This window comes from Artibeus jamaicensis, unplaced genomic scaffold, assembly GCF_021234435.1.
Source record: "Artibeus jamaicensis isolate MK-2021 breed Jamaican fruit bat unplaced genomic scaffold, CSHL_Jam_final contig_387, whole genome shotgun sequence".
In the NCBI taxonomy this organism is placed as follows: domain Eukaryota; kingdom Metazoa; phylum Chordata; class Mammalia; order Chiroptera; family Phyllostomidae; genus Artibeus; species Artibeus jamaicensis.
Genome location: NW_026521812.1, coordinates 21,001,703 through 21,019,633, shown reverse-complemented (window position 1 = coordinate 21,019,633; position 17,931 = coordinate 21,001,703). Strand labels below are relative to the sequence as shown.

At 39.7% G+C, this 17,931-nt stretch overlaps 1 protein-coding gene across 1 annotated transcript in view; it reads left to right on the top strand.

The window, feature by feature from the left end:
* RPF2 (ribosome production factor 2 homolog) overlaps positions 1 to 17,931 on the top strand; it is a 36,404-nt gene extending 18,473 nt beyond the window's left edge. Inside the window, exons 7-10 of the mRNA XM_037159055.2 lie at positions 1,926 to 2,025; positions 9,186 to 9,288; positions 15,809 to 15,953; positions 16,666 to 17,931. Of these exons, the coding sequence (XP_037014950.2) occupies positions 1,926 to 2,025; positions 9,186 to 9,288; positions 15,809 to 15,953; positions 16,666 to 16,848 (531 nt within the window). The 3' untranslated portion in view covers positions 16,849 to 17,931. The remainder of the gene's footprint in view (positions 1 to 1,925; positions 2,026 to 9,185; positions 9,289 to 15,808; positions 15,954 to 16,665) is intronic.

Sequence of the window (17,931 nt, the reverse complement as noted above, 5' to 3'; positions counted from 1 at the left end):
TTTTACCATGTTATTTGGCTTCAAGCTTATAGTTTTAGTCTGTTTTGGATTGCATGTTTTGTTCTACTTTTTTCTTCATGTTTATTTGCTCCTTATTCTGCCTTCTTATTTTTAAGACATCTTCACCAGGTATTTCTTTTCTCACTTTCCTTTATTGCCAAGCCTCATCCCTGTTAATACTTAAGCAACATTAGATTAGACTCCACCAGGAAACTGATCGATTATTCTAGGAACCTGTTTTCAAAGATAGCCAAACTTCTAGGGATGGTTTTTCTGCATAAGATAAACCTGAATGAGTGAGATGATTAAAATTTAAGGCTACTTGATTTTACTTTAGGTAGCATAAAATACATCACAATTTCCTAGGATATTTTATTTGAAAAGTTTGTGTATAATTTATAAGAATTATTTTTCTTTGTTTAAAAACACTTCAGAAGGTTAGTTCATATGAATATGTGGTTTTATATATATTAAAGTACAGATTTCTCATAGAATGTATGTAATCTATGTGAAGACTAGTTTCAGATATGAAAAATAAAATTAAAAAACAAAAGGTACATCGCACTAACATAAGTAATAAATGTAACTTCTTTATTAAAAAAGGTTAGTTCAGTGACATCATAATTAAAGCATTTTTTGGTGTACTGTATCATAGTATTATATACTTTAAAAATTTTTTAAATACCTTTAGGCCATCAGAGTAAAGCTCTTTTGTTGTATCTTTTTCTAGTTTGGGGTTTGTGATCTATATGATAAGTACTGTTTCGCATAACTTGGTACATTTTTATAATGTGTATACTGGGTCTTGACTTGAAATAATTTTTTTTTTACTATGCATCATGGTTAGGATGGTTTAAAAGCCAGAGTTATAGTTGGTATTGCCTCACTTTCTCTTACTACTTAAATAACCCCCATAGACCGACCTTAGGGGTAGCAGTAGGATGTCAGGTAGGACAGTTGGAGCACAGGGGAGTCACTGGATCTGGAAAGTCCATTTAGGGGTCCTAAGTGGGATCTGACAGACAGATCTTAGGCACATCTCTGAATTATAGACAGTTAAGTTTCAGGAGTTGGAAGCAGGGAATGCCAGCAAGAGAAGTCGTGGTGAACAGGGAAGCAACAGGTGACTTCTAGTCCTATGGCAGAGGACTTTTTTTTTTTGCCTGCCTTCCTTTTGCTAACTTCCAATAATCTTTGACTGATGTCAGAGCAGAGGTACTAGAATCAGTGGGAAGCTCAGACCAACAGCTATTTACCTTCCTTTATAAATTAATCCTTCAGTTAAACAACTTTTTTCTTTGATTTTCATTCACTTTAATAGCTTTTACATTTAAATCCTCTTATTACTTATATCACATTCTTCTTAGTATAGGAAATTCAGAGCTGGACAAAATACTTTTTCTAGTAAGAGCTTCAATCCTGCTGAGTGAGGATTAACTCATTCTTTCTCTAGCTTGTATAAAATTATATTGGTTCTCATGTGACTGTTTAGTTGGTGGTTTAATTTAGCTTTCATTTAAAAATGTTTATGTAATATAGTAGGAAGGGCACAGCGGTACAAATAATTCAAAGAAGTTAAATTTATTTTGACTTTGGCTACTAGAGGGCTATGCTTATTTTATAGCAAGTTTGGCTTTTTTTAATTCTTTGCATGGAATAATGTTAATAGGTAGCTTATATCATTCTTTGATGACTTATTAATTTGGTAGTGTGAGGTGGTGGAATGAAAGGTATTTTCAGTCTAAAAATCTGTAAGTTCAAAATCTCAGCTCTGGTTTTACATCTAAAATCATTATTCATAGACATAGTTTTAGGACAGTTAAGAAATACTGAAAATGGATTATTACATGTACGTGTCAATAACTCTAAGCATATAAACAATTTAGACTTGATAATTATATAATTATTTTTTCCCCATTTCATAGAATAGTAAATGCCCCGAGGGAACAAAACCCATGTTAATATTTGCCGGTAATGATTTTGATGTAACAGAAGACTACAGAAGGCTAAAAAGTCTTCTTACTGGTAAGTGTTTTAATACTTATCTGCAGGGTAGCTCAGGTAGGCAATCTAAGGCTTATTGGTGGCTCTGCCACTTCATGGAAAAGGTATACAGCTTGTTCTTTTTGATCTCTTTTTTTCCTTTTCATTATTTTTTAAAATTTATTTTTAGATAGTGGAGAAGGGAGGGAGAAAGAGGGAGAGAAATATCCATGTGGTTGCCTCTCTAGCGTCCTCTACTGGGGACCTGGTTCATAGTCCAACACTCAATCCACTGGGCCACACCACCCAGGACCCTTTTCATTATTTTCTATTTCCCACTAAGGAGAGAGTTAAAAGGGTACTATATTCTATAGATCATTTTGTTGTTGTTGTTGCTATAGTAACTTTGGTCTCAACCCATTTACATAGCATTTTATACTCTATAAAATGCTTACAATTGTCTCCTGTCATTGTTGACATCATTAAATTAAATTTAGAAAGTTGAAAAGTTAAGTTTTCAAGATGGTTATATATCATTTACTTTCCACTTAAAATCTCTACTAGATTTTTAAAAATATGATATACAAGGTTTTTTCTACTATAACTTGCTTTCTTGATCTCTCCCAATTTTCTTCCTACTTTTCCATTAAAAAGTGGTTTATTGGTCCTGGTTGGTGTAACCCAGTGGATTGAGAGCTGGCCTGCACACTAAGGGGCTGTAAGTTCGATTCCCAGTCAGGGCACATGCCTGGGTTGTGGGCCATGTCCCCAGTGAGGGGTGCATGAGGGGCAACCACACACTGATGTTTCTCTCCCTCTTTCTCCTTCTCTTCCCTTCTCTCTAAAAATATATAAGTAAAATCTTTAAAACAAATAAAAGTGGTTTATTGAAAGTATGTTATGCCTATTCTTGCTATTTTTTCCAATTTCATTCTTATTTATTGGGTTTCTTCTATTCTCGCAAATTTCATTTTTCTCCCAGGAAATCCTCAGTGACGTCCTCAGCTCCCGTTATTTCACTGTTGTTATCCTACATGTTAGGTATATACTAGGTGCTGTACATATATTGCTTCATTCTCACAATGACCTTATAAGATTGTTTTACAGATTTCTTATCGAACTGTGCTAGTTCCTGATGATTTACATTACAACTACATTCTTTCCTATGTGTTCATAAGTCAACTTCTTAAAGTCGAATATGTAGTTATTGTCATCGTCTTGGGTTGACATTAATTTTACCAGTTTTAAACCGCCTCTTCTCCCCTTTTTTGAAAAGTTGGCATAAATTGTTCTTCATGATTTCTTAAATGTTCTTCATGCTCATTCTGCAGTCACATCTGCTAGCTCTTTTCTAACTCTGGAGAGAAATTTAGTTAGTACCTATATGTATAGACACTTCTGGTACTCAGTAGCATTATCCCAAGTTGAAATAGTTTATTTCATTTCAGCATGTCTTGCATCATTCTTACAAGCTTATAAGCTAGGTCATATACTTTTTTGGTTGCCCTTCTTTTGGATTTTTGTATAATTTGCCCTAGATCATTTTTGAAAAATTGGTTGGTTATATATTATAAATAAATTGTATATATGCTGTTTACAGATGTTGACCAAAAAAGGCTTGTAGACAGACACATTGCTTTCATTTTCCTTATTGGCATTATGTATGGTCTTATTGCTGGGTTTAACAGTTTTCTGAACTTTTCATTTCTTTATTAATAAGTGACTAATTTTAGAAAACTTGAGTATCACTATAACCTATTCAGTCCTTTCTAAAGCTCTTGAATATAATGACATTCCATTTTACAGGTGGGGAAATGGAGTCTCAGAAAGGTTAAGAGCTATTAAGTAGGTGAGCCAGAATCCAAACCCTGAGCTTTTTTCCCCCTATTGTCCAGTAGTGAACAATTTGCTTGCAGAGTCTTTGCTACAGGTTCTTACCTGTATTTTTTTTAAAAGATTTTACTTATTTATGTTTAGAGAGAGGGGCAAGAAGGGAGAAAGAGAGGGCAAGAAATGTCAGTCAGTGTGTGGTTGCCTCTTGCACACCCCCTGCTGGGGACCTGGCCCACAACCCAGGCATATGCCCTGACTGGGAATGGAACTGGCGACACTTTGGTTTACAGGCCAGTGCTCAACCCATTGAACCATACCAGCCAGGGCGCTTAACCTGTATTTCTAATGAATTAAAAAAAATAATACATGAAAGAGAGTGACCAAAAAAAATTTTTTTAAGGTGTTTTGTGCTTCTACTGGATGTTAGGGATAACCACATATTGCAGTGTTGAGAGGGAGGGAGTGAAACCATAAAGGAATCTGGGGAAAGAAGATAGCAGAGTAGAGAAATGGAGCGAGGTCGTTGGGTACCAAGGGAAGTTGAGATTTTAATACAGATGTGAAGTAAGGCAGCTTGTGTTGTGTTCAAATGAAATACAGTAGAGCAGAGAGAAAGGGAATTTTATCAAGGGCTTTCTTCCTTTAGGAAGGGGTGTGTGTGTGCACAATAGGCCAGAAAGAAAAGTTAACTTCTTCAGTATTTTCACATCAGGTACCCATTTTGTTCATTGTGAATTTTGCTTCTGCTTTGCTTTCTTTTTTTTTTTTAAATATTTTATTTAATTATTTTTTAGAGAGAAAGGAAGGGAAGGAGAAAGACTGGAAGAGAAACATCAATGTGTGGTTGCCTTTCATGTGTCCCCTACTGGGGACGTGGCCTGCAACTCAGGCATATGCCCTGACTGGGAACCGAACCAGTGACCCTTGCTTTGCTTTCTTAAACACATAGTTTGGTGGTTAATCTTAGTGGGTCCTACTTGATGGAAAACTAGTAAATACCTATTCTTATATTCAGTTCATCCTACTTTTTTTTAACAAGAAGCACATTTATTACATGACTAAGATGGGGGGAGGAGGGTTTATTTGCCTTTCCGAGCCTTGATTTTCTCAGATAGAACTGTAGTGCTTTGCCCTTGAACTCAGCCATCTGCAGAGCCACGCTGGCCTGGCCCTGAAGCGATGCGCGCATGACGCTTTCCCTGCTGGAACCGCTCCTGGAGGAGGCTGCTGTTTTGGGGCATTCTTTTTCCTTTCATCCTATTTCACGTGAAATTTCTTCGATCATTTTTTTAGGATCTTTTGCTCCTCAGGAGTTAGCCTGGCCCCTTCTTGTGGCCCAGAGGGACTCTTACCACTGTCGGTCCCGTGTGCTGTCAGTCAGCACGGTGCAGTTCTTTACTAGGGCCTTGGTGTGGACCAGTTCATCGTTGGATGTGTTGTACACAATGTCAATAATCCTTGTTTTGCACATAAAACACTCAGGGCCCCAGGAGAAGTTGCCCATGTCCAGCCTCAGGACGTGGTACTTTTTGTTGCCTCCCTGAACCAGACTCTGTGCAGCAGGGGCCAATCTTAGTGTTGGCAGCAGGGCCTCCCGGCTTATAGTTTTGCTTTTTGTGGAGCCTTCGCTTGCCCCTGGTCTCATGGTACTTGTGCCAGTTGTCCTGAGAGATGCTTACGGCTCAGTGCCACCTGGAAAGAGCCATCCTAAGTATTTTATTTTATTTTTTTAAGTTTATTTTTTTTAGAGAGAAACACTGACATGAGAAATATCATTCAGTTGCTCCCTGCATAAGCCCCAACCAGAATTGAACCACAACCTAGGTCTGTGCTCTGACCAGGGATTGAAAGAACCCGCAGCCTTTTGATGTCCTGGACAACAGTCTAACCAGCTGAACCACCTGGCCCAAGGCAGTCCTAATTTTTATGGTTACTTTTTTATATGACTATTCTGTGTATATAAATATGACAGTAAATCAAATAGGTCAGTTTTATTAAGGTTTCTTTAAGGCCTGCCTTAAATTTAACTACCTAACTGGGTTTCTTTTTCCTCATTGCCTTTATATCAGTGGTCATACCTAATCAGTTGTCATTCTTTTAATTTTTTTAACCTTTCTTATTTCCTAACTCTTACTCTACTTGAAATACGGGTAATAATGAAAATAACTGCCATGTATTAGGTCAGGTAATTCATTAAATTTAATCCTTTCTACAGTGCTACAGGGGTCATTGTATTCACATGTGCTTGGCTGCCACAACAAAATACCATAGACTGGCAGGCTTAAGTAGTAGAAATATATTTCTCACCATTCTGGTGGCCAGAAGTCCAAGATCAAAGTTTCTGGTAAGAACTGTCTTGCTGGCTGGCATCTTGCCATGTGCTCACATAGCTTTTTCTCTATCTGTGTTCAGGGGAGGGAGGGAGTCAGAGGAAAGAAGATGTCGGTTTTCTGGTATCTCTTCTTATAAGGACATCGATGCTGTGAGATTAGGGCCTCACCCTTATGACATACGTCATTTAACCTTCATTCCTCAGAGGCCCCATCTCCAAATACAGCCGCACCAGGGGCTAGGGCTTTAACCTATGAATTTTGGGGAACACAATCATTCAGTTTATTATGGTAATATTATTCCCATGTTGTGGATGAAGAGCTGTAAGTGGTAGAATCAGGGTTTGATTTATTCTCTCAGATCCCCTGGCCCTTTTCCCAATGTATTTGGGACATAGTATTAATATTTCAGATCTTATTTTTACTTAGAATTGAGCCATTGGAAAAATGTCCAAACTGGGGCTTTCTTTCTGACTACAACCAATAATTTATCTTCTACCTTTTCCATCTCCTTAGTCCTATTTAACTGGAATTCCTTATTCCTGTACTCATTTCCATTGTGCCCAAGCCATCATTTCTGCTCATTTTAGGGTGAGCCTTTGTGGCAGTGTCCAAGGTTCAGGGTCATCCATCATCACATCCCCCCTCTGATGTTTCAAACTCCTCTTGTTCTTTTATTGCCCTAACCCCCGGATCAGCTTTTTCCCTAAGGAACCTTGTTTGTTTAAGATTTCATTTATTTTTAAAGAGGGGGTTAGTCAGGGAGAAAGGGAGATAAACATCAATGAGCAAGAGAAACATCTGTTGGTTGTCTCTTGCATGCCCCCAGCCAGGGACCTGGCCCACACCCGAGGCATGTGCGCTGACTGGGAATCGAACTGGTTATCTTTCGGTCTTTGGGATGACGCCCAGCCCACTGATTCACACCAATCAGGGTGCCCTGGTTGGGGGGGGGGGGTTGTTTGTTTGTTTAATGAGAAATTACTTTAAAAATCAGGGTGTTATGGGTTGTTTCTGGGTTAATCATTGTTTCTAGGCTCTTTTAGTGGACAGAACTATGAAATTTGTTTATTTGTTGAGATAAAATACATCCTGAGTTCACACCAAAACTTCTAACTCAAATTTAGTACAAAACCATCTTTCATTGATCTCACTGAAGTACCTTCTTTCATCCATGACAACAATCCAGGTTCTCAGTGACTTCAGCATAATTGTGCAGGTAATTAATACTGTGCTGTACACACATACTCTCAGCATAAAGTACCACTATTACCACTGGTTCTGTGACTGTTGAGTGCGGGCGAGTGCTTTTGGTGTTCACTTGTTTTACAGTTGTGTTTATCTATGATACCCCTTGTTGGGAAGAGTGTTTTGAAGTCACTTGAAAGATCTTTTCTGTGTGATTATACCTGCAGCTCAGAACACGTGTTCATTTCATTTTGTTGTCAATTTTTAGAGATTACTTCAAATTATTTCATTTTAAATTATTTTTAAACAACTTTGGAGGTGTAATTTACAGCCAGGCACGCATTTACAGTTTAAAAATTTGAAGGATTTTGACATGTACCCCTGTGCAAACACCACTGCAGACGAGACACGGAACTTTTCCGTCAGCTCCCAGAACTTCCCCGCCCCCCTTTGCAGTCATTCCTGTTTCTCTGTTCTAAGCAAATGGTGATCTGCTTTCTGTCATAGGTCAGTTTGCGTTTTCTAGAATTTTAGATAAATGGAATTTTATAGTGTGTACTTTTCTTGGCCCATCTTCTTTACCCAATTGTTTTTAGGTTCATCCATGTTGCTCTGTGTATCCATAGTTACTTCTTTTTATTGCCAAGCAGTATTCCGTTTATAGCTGTTCCATAATTTGTTTATTCCTTCATCTGTTGATAGATGTTTAGGTTGATTCCAGCTTTTTGACTGTTATCAATAGACCTGGTATAAACATTCACATACAGATTTTTGTGAGGACACATGTTTTCATTTCTAGGAACATAGTGGTTGAGTCATTTGACTAGTGCATGTTCAACATTTCAAGAAACTGCCAAACCGATGCATGAGGTTGTCCAATTGCACGTGTCCACCAACATGTGTGAGACTCCAGTTAGATAAACTTACATGTGCTTTTCTTACTCAGTGTTATTTGTGTGTTTCCATTTATCCTCCTCGGGGTTCAGTGCTCTTAGCAGCAAAATGAAGGGACCAAACTTCTTCATTCATACGTGGCCTTCGTAGCTTTAGCCAAGTCCATGCAGTTGGCGTCCATGGTGGCATTCACTGGGGATTTTCCTTTAAAGTAACTCTCCTTTTTAAAAGGAACTTTTATGTCTCTACTATGAGTGGAAAATGATGTATAATAAAATAAATAATATATAGTAAGTTATATCTGCCTTTTTATAATTTGAGATCATCTCATGTGCCACCAGTGGTATGATTGTATCAGTCTGGGAAAATCAGCCTAATCACTGATCTTGGTTTTTTCTTGCCTTTAACAATTGAGATTTCTTGGTAGAATTTCTTTCTTTGTTTGGCCTCCACCATAGAACAGTCTTGTTTGATTTACTAGTCAATGTTTCAGCATCCACTTTTATAGAAATTTGCCATCTTAACCTACCTGTTTTATAGATTAAAATTTTATGCCTTGATAGTTGATATCCATGATAAATATGACACACTTCTATGCTGAGCATTGGCTTAGAGGGAGAACTTCAAAACTGAAAAATTAAAATGGCTTAGTAGCCCTAGCAGGTGGCTCAGCTGGTTAGAGCGTGTTCCCCACAAACCAAAAGGTTGCAAGCTCGATCCCTGGTCAGGGCGCATGTGGGAGGTAAGCAATCAGTGTTTCTTTCTCTCCCCTCTTTTCCTCTTGCTCTAAAAATCAATAAAACGTTTCCTTGGGTGAGGATTATAATAATAATAAAAATAAAATGGCTTAGTAAGCTAAACAGAGAAATACAGTCATGAGATTAGCAGAGGGGTGGGATGGAGCAATCAGGCATTTTTCAGGGATTACTTTTAACAATCTAATGTGTGTGCTTTTAGATTTTTTCAGAGGCCCCACGGTATCAAATATCCGCCTGGCTGGTTTAGAGTATGTCTTGCACTTCACTGCACTGAATGGGAAGATTTATTTTCGAAGCTATAAGTAAGTGCCTTTCTTAGCATGTTTTTATTAATCCCCATGGCTAGTATTTTAGTGTAACCGTTACAGAGCTCAAACTTGGAATTATGTTGGGCCAGAAGTTTGGTGAGTTTGCCAACCAGCAGTGGCGCAGCCCCCTGTGGTGGTCCTCAAGTGTGTTCCTTGCTCACCTCTGTCCAAATCCCTGCTTTTCCAGGGCCCCAGCGTCCACCACTGCACTCCCTCTGAGCTTAGAACACTACTGCAGTCTTGACCCTATCTGATGCAAGCTCTCCTTGTTTTCCTTGACTAGACTTAGAGCACCAGGCCACAAGACTTAGGCTGCCAAAGCGAATCTCAAAACCCTGAGTCTAAAAAACAGTCTGACAGGAATAAGAAGACTTAGTGCCTAGATTCATTTTATCCTTATTCTTCAGCCTAGATCTACTTACTACCCCTGCCCCCACCACAATAGAAATTGTAGCAAGCTGAGTTTGTTTTTCTTAAATAGCTTATGACATGCTGCAGTTGTGCCTTTTGAGTTGACAGAGCCCACACTTTCCTAGAGAGTACATGGACTTGGACAAACGGCCTTCCTTTGAAGATCTAATTCAGACTGATGTTTACTTTGAGCTGTGTCATGACAGGGCAACCTGAAAGCCAGCGGCTCAGTGTGGAAAGCTTCTTCTGTGCAGTAGTGCCATTGGCGTGACCTTATCCCTGGGGCATGTGTTCTAAGACCCCCCACCTCCAGAAGGTGCCTGAAACCAAGGATAATACCGAACCCTAATCAACTTCTTCAGCTTGTCATTTTCTTCAGCAGCAGATGCAGCCTCTAGTAATTTTTATATTTTCAGTCCAAACCTATTCCCGAATTGGTAGCCATCCCTTACTTGCAGGAAATGGTGTGGTGTGTCACTTGTAGCCATCCCTTACTTGCCATATGAGAGTTTTCTTCTCTTATTAAATTGAGAACTTTAACCTTTTCACTTAAAGGAAGCACTTGATGGCATATCTGAGTTCTCAGCATCATCACTTTTGCACTTTGGGGCCATTATTAAGTAAAGTAAGGGCAACCTGAACACGAGCACTGCAGTACCTGTGTACTGCAGTGGATCCGATGACTGAGACGGCTGCTGTGTGACGGTCAGGAAGCTTGTACAGATGTGCACGCTGGGCAAGGCGATGGTTCACGTCCGGGGCCTGACGGAACGAGACAGTGCATGTTCTCTTCATGCTACTAAGAACAGTATACAATTTAAAACTTGTGAATAGTTTATGTCTGGAATTTCCATTTAATATTTTTCTAACATTAATGTTACTTTCAGTAACTGAAACTGGATAATGAAACCATGCATAAGGGGGCAGCACTACTGTTAGCATTTTTTAAGGATTTTATTTATTTATCTTTTAGAGAGAGAGGAAGGGAAGGAGAAAGAGGGAGAGAAATAGCCATGTGTGGTTGCCCCTCAAGTACCCCCAACTGGGGACATGGCCCACAACCCAGGCATGTGCCCTGACCTGAGAACTGTACCAGCAACTCTTTGGTTTGCAAGCCCCTGTTCATTCCACTAAGCTATACCAGCCAGGGCTACCACCGTATCTTTTTCAAAACAGTTGCAGTGTAGCCCTGGCTGGTGTGGCTCAGTGGCTTGAGCGCCAGCCTGCAAATCAAAAGGTTGCCAGTTCTGTTCCTAGTCAGGACACATGCCTGGGTTGCAGGCCAGGTCCCCACCGGGGAAGGGGGGGAGGTGCGTGCAAGAGGTAACCAATCGATTTATGTCTTGCATGTTTCTTTCCCTTTCTTTCTCATTCCCATCCCCCCTAAAAGTAAATAAATAAAATCTTTTTTTTTAAAAATATTTTATTTATTTATCTTCGGAAGGAGAGAGGGAGAGAAACATCAATGTATCATCTAAAAACAGAATTGCAGTGTGTATAATGGGATAAAGGTGAAGGGAATGGTTTTGATGAGTTAACAGTAGTCTTTGTTTTTCATAGCATGATCATAAAAATGATAAATTCTCTATTAATATATTTCTTCTGATAAAGTGAACAGATTTTTTTAAAGATTAATGAGAGGTAATTTTAGATTCTACATATTAGAAGCTTGATAAAGAGAAGGGATGATAGGCCTGTCACCAGAAACCATGTGCAGGAAACTGAAGACTAAACACTTCCTTCTGCTTCTTATCAATTTGATGTCAGTAAATATGAAGTGATTGAGATCAGTCGTGTACATAGACAGGGTGGCACACTAACTTAGTTCTTCGACAAATAGCAGCATATGTGGTTATTCAGAAACCATCTTAATTCTGTATACCACTGGGATTACTTTGCTAGGAGGACCCTTCTATAAATAAAAAGGTGCTTTAGAGCAATTTTGCCGCCTCTAGCGGTGCCTGGCTGGTTTGAATCTGTTAGGCACACATGCACTGTCCTGGATCGGCGAGGTTTCCACTTAGTTGGAAGTAAGCATTTTAAGCAGTAGAAAACTTTTTCGTTGAAATCTTATGTGTAATTTCCCTGATTTCTTAAGTAGCCAACTGAACACATTTTTTCTTGATGTGTTGTTCATCAAGACCCTAATCTTGATATGTTCAGCATTATAAATATGGTTAATTTGGAGGCACTGAAAATGTGGGTGCAAATGCAGAACAGTGTGTGATATGACCGTCCAATGATCACTGCCCCTGTATGCTTCAGATTAGTTCTTTGTGAACATGCCCTGAGCCAGCCAACTCTAACTTCTAAAAATACTTCCCCCTCATTGAGCCTGAGACAGGTGTTCTCTCTCTCCTGGAACCGCATAAAGGGAGTGGCTGCCTAAGGACTCTCTTTTAGGCTCTTTACCCTGTGCTTGCTCCCTTCAAGTTCCATGCTAATACTCATTTATCTTTTAATGTTAGTATAGTCTTTTCTTTTTTTGTTTTAACATCTTTATATATCCTAGGCTGGTGGGGTTTTTTTCCTTTCCTTTTTTTTTCTCCTTGTTCGGTTGGGTATAAATTATTGTACAACATATTTATCTCCGTGACTCTTCCTGCAGCCAGTAAATGCATCTCCTGTGCGTGGACTGTATTGGCTGGCCATCTGCATGTGATGCACTTAAGGCCCAAAGAGCTGATAATTGGCTTTTGCAGATGCACTTCTTCCCATTGTTTGCCTCTGCCTTGGGTATTGCTTACTGGGCTTTGCTCTTCTTTTTTTCTTTCATATCACCACCTGTTGCCTCTCTCACATCTCACACTCCAGTTTTTGTGTGAAAAGGCTGACCTTGTATAAACATCGTTATTCAGTCAATTCTTTTTTTTTTTTTTTTTTAATGTGGAGATCTGGCCACTGTAACAAATTGAGTCAGCTAAGATTATCTTAAGGTCTTTCAGCTGTTTTTGTGGTATCACTCATCAGAAGAATTTGTTGATCTCCCTGCCTCCCCACTATTCCCCTTATGTTTCCAGATCCAGAGCTGTTTGGAAAAATGGTATCCAGAAAGTTGTGGATATATTAAGATTTAAAAGGTTCATTATAATCTATAGAGATCAGTAAATGTACGTGCTACGGAGAAAAGTTGATTCTAAATGCACCTTAGAGAAAAAAGAATGTATTAGTTGTTTAAACATAATGCTTTAAATGCCCAGTTAAAATTATTTCATCTTGCCCTGGCTGGTGTAGATCAGTGGATTGAGCATGGGCCTGCAAACCAAAGGATTGCGGTTCAGTTCCCAGTTAGGGCACATGCCGGGGTTGCAGGCCAGTTCTCAGCAGGGGATGCATAAGAGTCAACCATACATTGATATTTCTCTCCCTCTCTCCTTCCCTTCCCCTCTACAGATAAATAAAATTTTTTTAAAATTATTTTATCTTATGTAAAATGAAGTCAGATCAAAAGATTCCATTTTTGCCCTGGCTAGTGTGGCTCAGTGGATTGAGTGCCAGCCTGCGAACCAAGGGGTCGCCAGTTTGATTCCCACTCAGGGCACATGCCTGGGTTTTGGGCCAGGTCCCCAGTGGGGGGGGGGGGGCATGAGAGGCAGTCACACATTGATGTTTCTCTCCCTCTTTCTCCCTCCCTTCCCTTCTCTCTGAAAAAAATAAACAAAATTTTTAATAAAAAAGACCATTTAAAAATATATCTATTTTATTGATTATGTCATTACAGCTGTCCCATTTCCCCCGCCCGTTCCCCTCCACCCTGCGCACCCCCTCCCACCCACATTCCCCCCCTTTAGTTCATGTCCATGTGTCATAAGTTCTTGAGCTTCTACATTTCCCACACTACTCTTTGCCCTCCCCCTGTCTATTTACTCCCCACCATTAATGCTACATTCTCTGTACCTTCTCCCCCCTCACCTCCTTCCACTCCCCTGTTGCTAACCATCTATGTGATCTCCATTTCTGTGGCTCCGCTCCTGTTCTAGCTGTCTGCTTAGTTTGCTTTTGTTTTAGGTGTGGTTATTAGTAACTGTGAGTTTGCTGTCCTTTCACTGTTCATATTTTTTTATCTTCTTTTTCTTAGGTAAGTCCTTTTAACATTTCATATAATAAGGGCTTGGTGATGATGAACTCCTTGAACTTGACCTTACCTGAGAAGCACTTTCTCTGCCCTTCTAAATGAAAGCTTTGCTGGATAGAGCAATCTTGGTTGTAGGTCCTTGCATTTCATGACTTGGAATACTTCTTTCCATCCCCTTCTTGCCTGTAAGGTCTCTTTTGAGAAATCAGCTGACAGTCTGATGGGAACTCCTTTGTAGGTGACTGTCCCCTTCCTTATCTCTTGCTGCTTCTAGGATTCTCTGCTTCATTTTAATCTTGGCTAATGTAATGATGATGTGCCTTGGTGTGTTCCTTCTTGGATCCAACTTCTTTGGGACTCTCTGAGCTTCCTGGATTTCCTGGAAGGGTATTTCCTTTGCCAGATTGGGGAAGTTCTCCTTTATTATTTGTTCAAATAAGTTTTCCACTTGTTGCTCTTCCTCTTCCCCTTCTGGTACTCCTATAATTTGGATGTTGGAACGTTTAAAGATGTCCTGGAGGTTCCTAAGCCTCTCCTTATTTTTTTTGAATTTCTGTTTCTTACTCTTTTCTGTTTGGTTTTCTTTCTTCCTTCTGGTCCACTCTATTGATTTGAGTCCCAGTTTTCTTCCCATCACTATTGGTTCCCTGTGTATTTTGCTTCATTTCACTTAGTGTGTAGCCTTCATTTTTTTCACCTAATTTGTGAGCAAAATCAATCATTTCTATGAGCATCCTTGTCACCAGTGTTTTGAACTGTGCATCTTGCAGGTTGGCTATCTCTTGGTTGCTTAAAAGTATTGGCTCTGTGGCTTTGATTTGTTCTTCTGATTGAGCCATTTTTGGTCAGGTTGCACCTGTTACGTATGAGTGGTAGAGCCTTAGGTGTTCACCAAGGTGGGGCAACCCAGTTGCTGGGTTGTGACACTGTATGTGGCGGTGGGGTCAGAAAGGGAACAATGGTGCTTGTTCCTCTCTCTCTTAGATTTTAGTCTTCTCTGCTGCTTCCCACAAGCAAATTGGGCCCTTCTGGTGCTGGTTCTCGGGTGGATGGGCTTGTGTACGTTCTAGGAGCCTGTGGGTCTCTCCAGTGAACTCTCCTGTGAGGCTGGGCATCTCTCCCAGCACCTTTTCCGTCGATGTTTTTAGGCTTTATCTCCCGGGGCTCGGGCCCTGGTTTGCGTGGTCTGTCTCACTGCCTGTTTTTGCCTAACTAGGCAGATAAACTATCTGTGTATGAATGTGTGACCGTGGTCAGCCAACCACTTTGCGTGCTCTGCTCCTTTCCTCCCCTTGCCCGGGGTCTTCTAGCCCCACACCACCTGCTCGCCCACCTGCACGCCCTGGTCTGGCAGCCATCACCTTTTCCTGCCACAATCCCTCTCTGCCAGCTGCTGACTCCGCCCCTCTTACCAGTCTGGTTGAATGGTTGCCCGGCTTCATACAGTTTAATTTTCTGTCTGTTCTGGTTGTGTTTTTGTTTTAAATCTTTGTTGTCTTTAATTCTGGTTATGCGAGGAGGCACAGTGTTTCCACCTACGCCACCATCTTGGCTGGAAGTACCCTGAATTCAAGACCATTTCTTATAAGAATTGTCTATCTCACTTGGTGCTTCCCAACAATATTGTATACTTTTTAAAAAAGATTTTATTTATTTTATTTTTAGACAGGGAAAGGGAAGGAGAAAGAGAGGAAGAGAAACATTGAATCAATCAGTTGCCTCTCACATGCCCCCAACTGGGGACTCAGCCTGCAACCCAGGCATGTGCCCTGACTGAATTGAACCACAACTCTTTGGTTCATAGGCCAGCACTCAATCCACCAAACCACACCATTGAGGGCCACTCTTTGTTTATTTAAAAAATGTGCAAATCAAAAATATATTTGGCCAAAATGTATGAAGTAGTTAAGAGGCTTAGCCTTTCTAAAGATTTTGTCATTTTATGGAACTGTAATTGGACAAAAATATTTGGTGGGAACAGGATGTTTATCAAAGTCAAAGTAACATTTCTTTTCTTGTTTGGCAAAGGCTGCTGCTGAAAAAATCTGGCTGTCGGACACCACGGATTGAATTAGAAGAGATGGGACCCTCACTGGATCTGGTTCTGAGGAGGACACATCTGGCATCAGATGACCTTTATAAGTTATCCATGAAAATGCCAAAAGCCCTAAAGGTACATAACTTGTGGATTGTATATCTCACTCTTTTCAAAAAGGCATACATTAAAGGACATACCTAAAGAGGTAAATGCAGTAGATAAAATTAGACTTTCAAGAAAAGGAGAAGGAAGCAAATAAGCCAGTCATAAAGGAAAAGTAAAAGGCTGTAGAAACCAGGCATCAAGTGTGGCTGAGGCTTTCTGGTAGCCAAGAATGCCAGTTTTCAGGAAAAAGGAGAATTGTTTTGGGCATTGTGAAGACTGGGGATTTAGAGCACAGGATGTATAATCTGTGCTTGCATAAAATGTGTTTTGACTTTTGAATGGTTTTAAAGGACACGTAGAGATGGCATCTTTGGAATGCCAATAAAGATACGATAGTCACAATTCTTTAAGCCAAACACAGGAAATTCTCTCAGCACATGTTAAAGGCTTGTGTAGTCTATTGTGTGGCATATCAAAGTGGGCTCTGACAGTTTATTTGGGAATTGCTAGAAATACTGAATCTCAGGTCCCACCCTAGACCTACTGAATTAGAATCTGCATTTTAACAAGATCTGCAAATGGTTTGTGTGTACATTTGAATTCGAGAAGGTCAGTGGGACTGCAGACCTACAGCATTGAGCGGAGGGGCTCACTAAGGGAAATTGTTGGTGTGGTCGTACATTAGATTTTATATCAGTTCAGCATAGTAGAGACCATTAAATAGATATATTCTGTTTCATAGCCAAAGAAGAAGAAAAATATCTCCCATGATACCTTTGGTACAACTTACGGAAGGATTCATATGCAGAAGCAAGACTTGAGCAAACTACAAACCAGAAAAATGAAGGGGTTGAAGAAGCGACCTGCAGAAAGGATAACAGAAGAAGACCGGGAGAAAAAATCAAAGAGAATTAAAAAAGATTGATGAAACTTAGCCAATAGCTAGTTTTATTGTAATCTGTTTATTTAAAGAGAATTATTGAGCATCAGTTATTTCACAGTTTCTTACAAGATTTTATTGTGTTTTTATACAATAATAATAATATACCTGAAGTGTAAATCATATGTATTATGAACAGTAGTGTACTATTATTAGGTTGAAAGTAAGCCTCTTACTAGAGACATTTTTTTTTCTCCAAGATATACTTATGTACACCCAACCTGCAAAGTCCCCCATCTCATTGGCTGGGTGAATGAGGAAGGATGTCCAGAACAGCCTTTGGTATCTCAGAAAATTTCTGAGTTCAAAGCTTTAGATAAAAAAAGGAAGCCTTGAAAAGTAGAAATGGTCCAAAGAAAGTATGACTCAGTATGACCTACCTGGAAAGCTGTCCCCATCTCCAACACATACCTACAATCTGGCTTCTATTTTTTACTTTTCAGTTATTTTGCCTGAAATTCTACTAGTTGGAGATTAATTTGAGATTTTAAGCTTTGTGTCATAAAACATAGGTCTCTAATAGAGATGTTTACTACCTGCTCATAGACATATTACCTAACTATTGATTATTTCAAGAGATTCTGCCACTAAGTGGAGTCTTACCCCCTTCTCTGACAGAAAGGAAGTTTTAATAGAGGGGGAGTGGGTAGAATTTAAGACACAGGACACTTTAGGGTATGAGGCAGTTAAATTTAGGTCACACAAAGGGCCTTTGTGTTTGTTTGCACATTAAGCAGAAGTAAGCCAAACAGCTTATTTTGAAATTTTCTTCTTTTCAGTGTTTTGGTGTTTATGCTGTTACAATTGTCCCGATTTTTCCCCTTTTGGCCCCCCTCCACCCAGGCAGCTCCCCACTTCCATAGTCAATCCCCATACTATTGTCCATGTCCATGGGTCCATCATATATGTTCTTCGACTAAATCCCTTCACCCTCTCTCATCCAGACCCCACTGGCCTCCTCCCTCTCACAGCTTTCAGTCTGTTCCACAGTTCAGTGCCTCTGGCTCTGTTTTGCCCATTATAGTTTATTTCCTGAAATTTTCTTTATTAAACCTTTTATTTAACTTA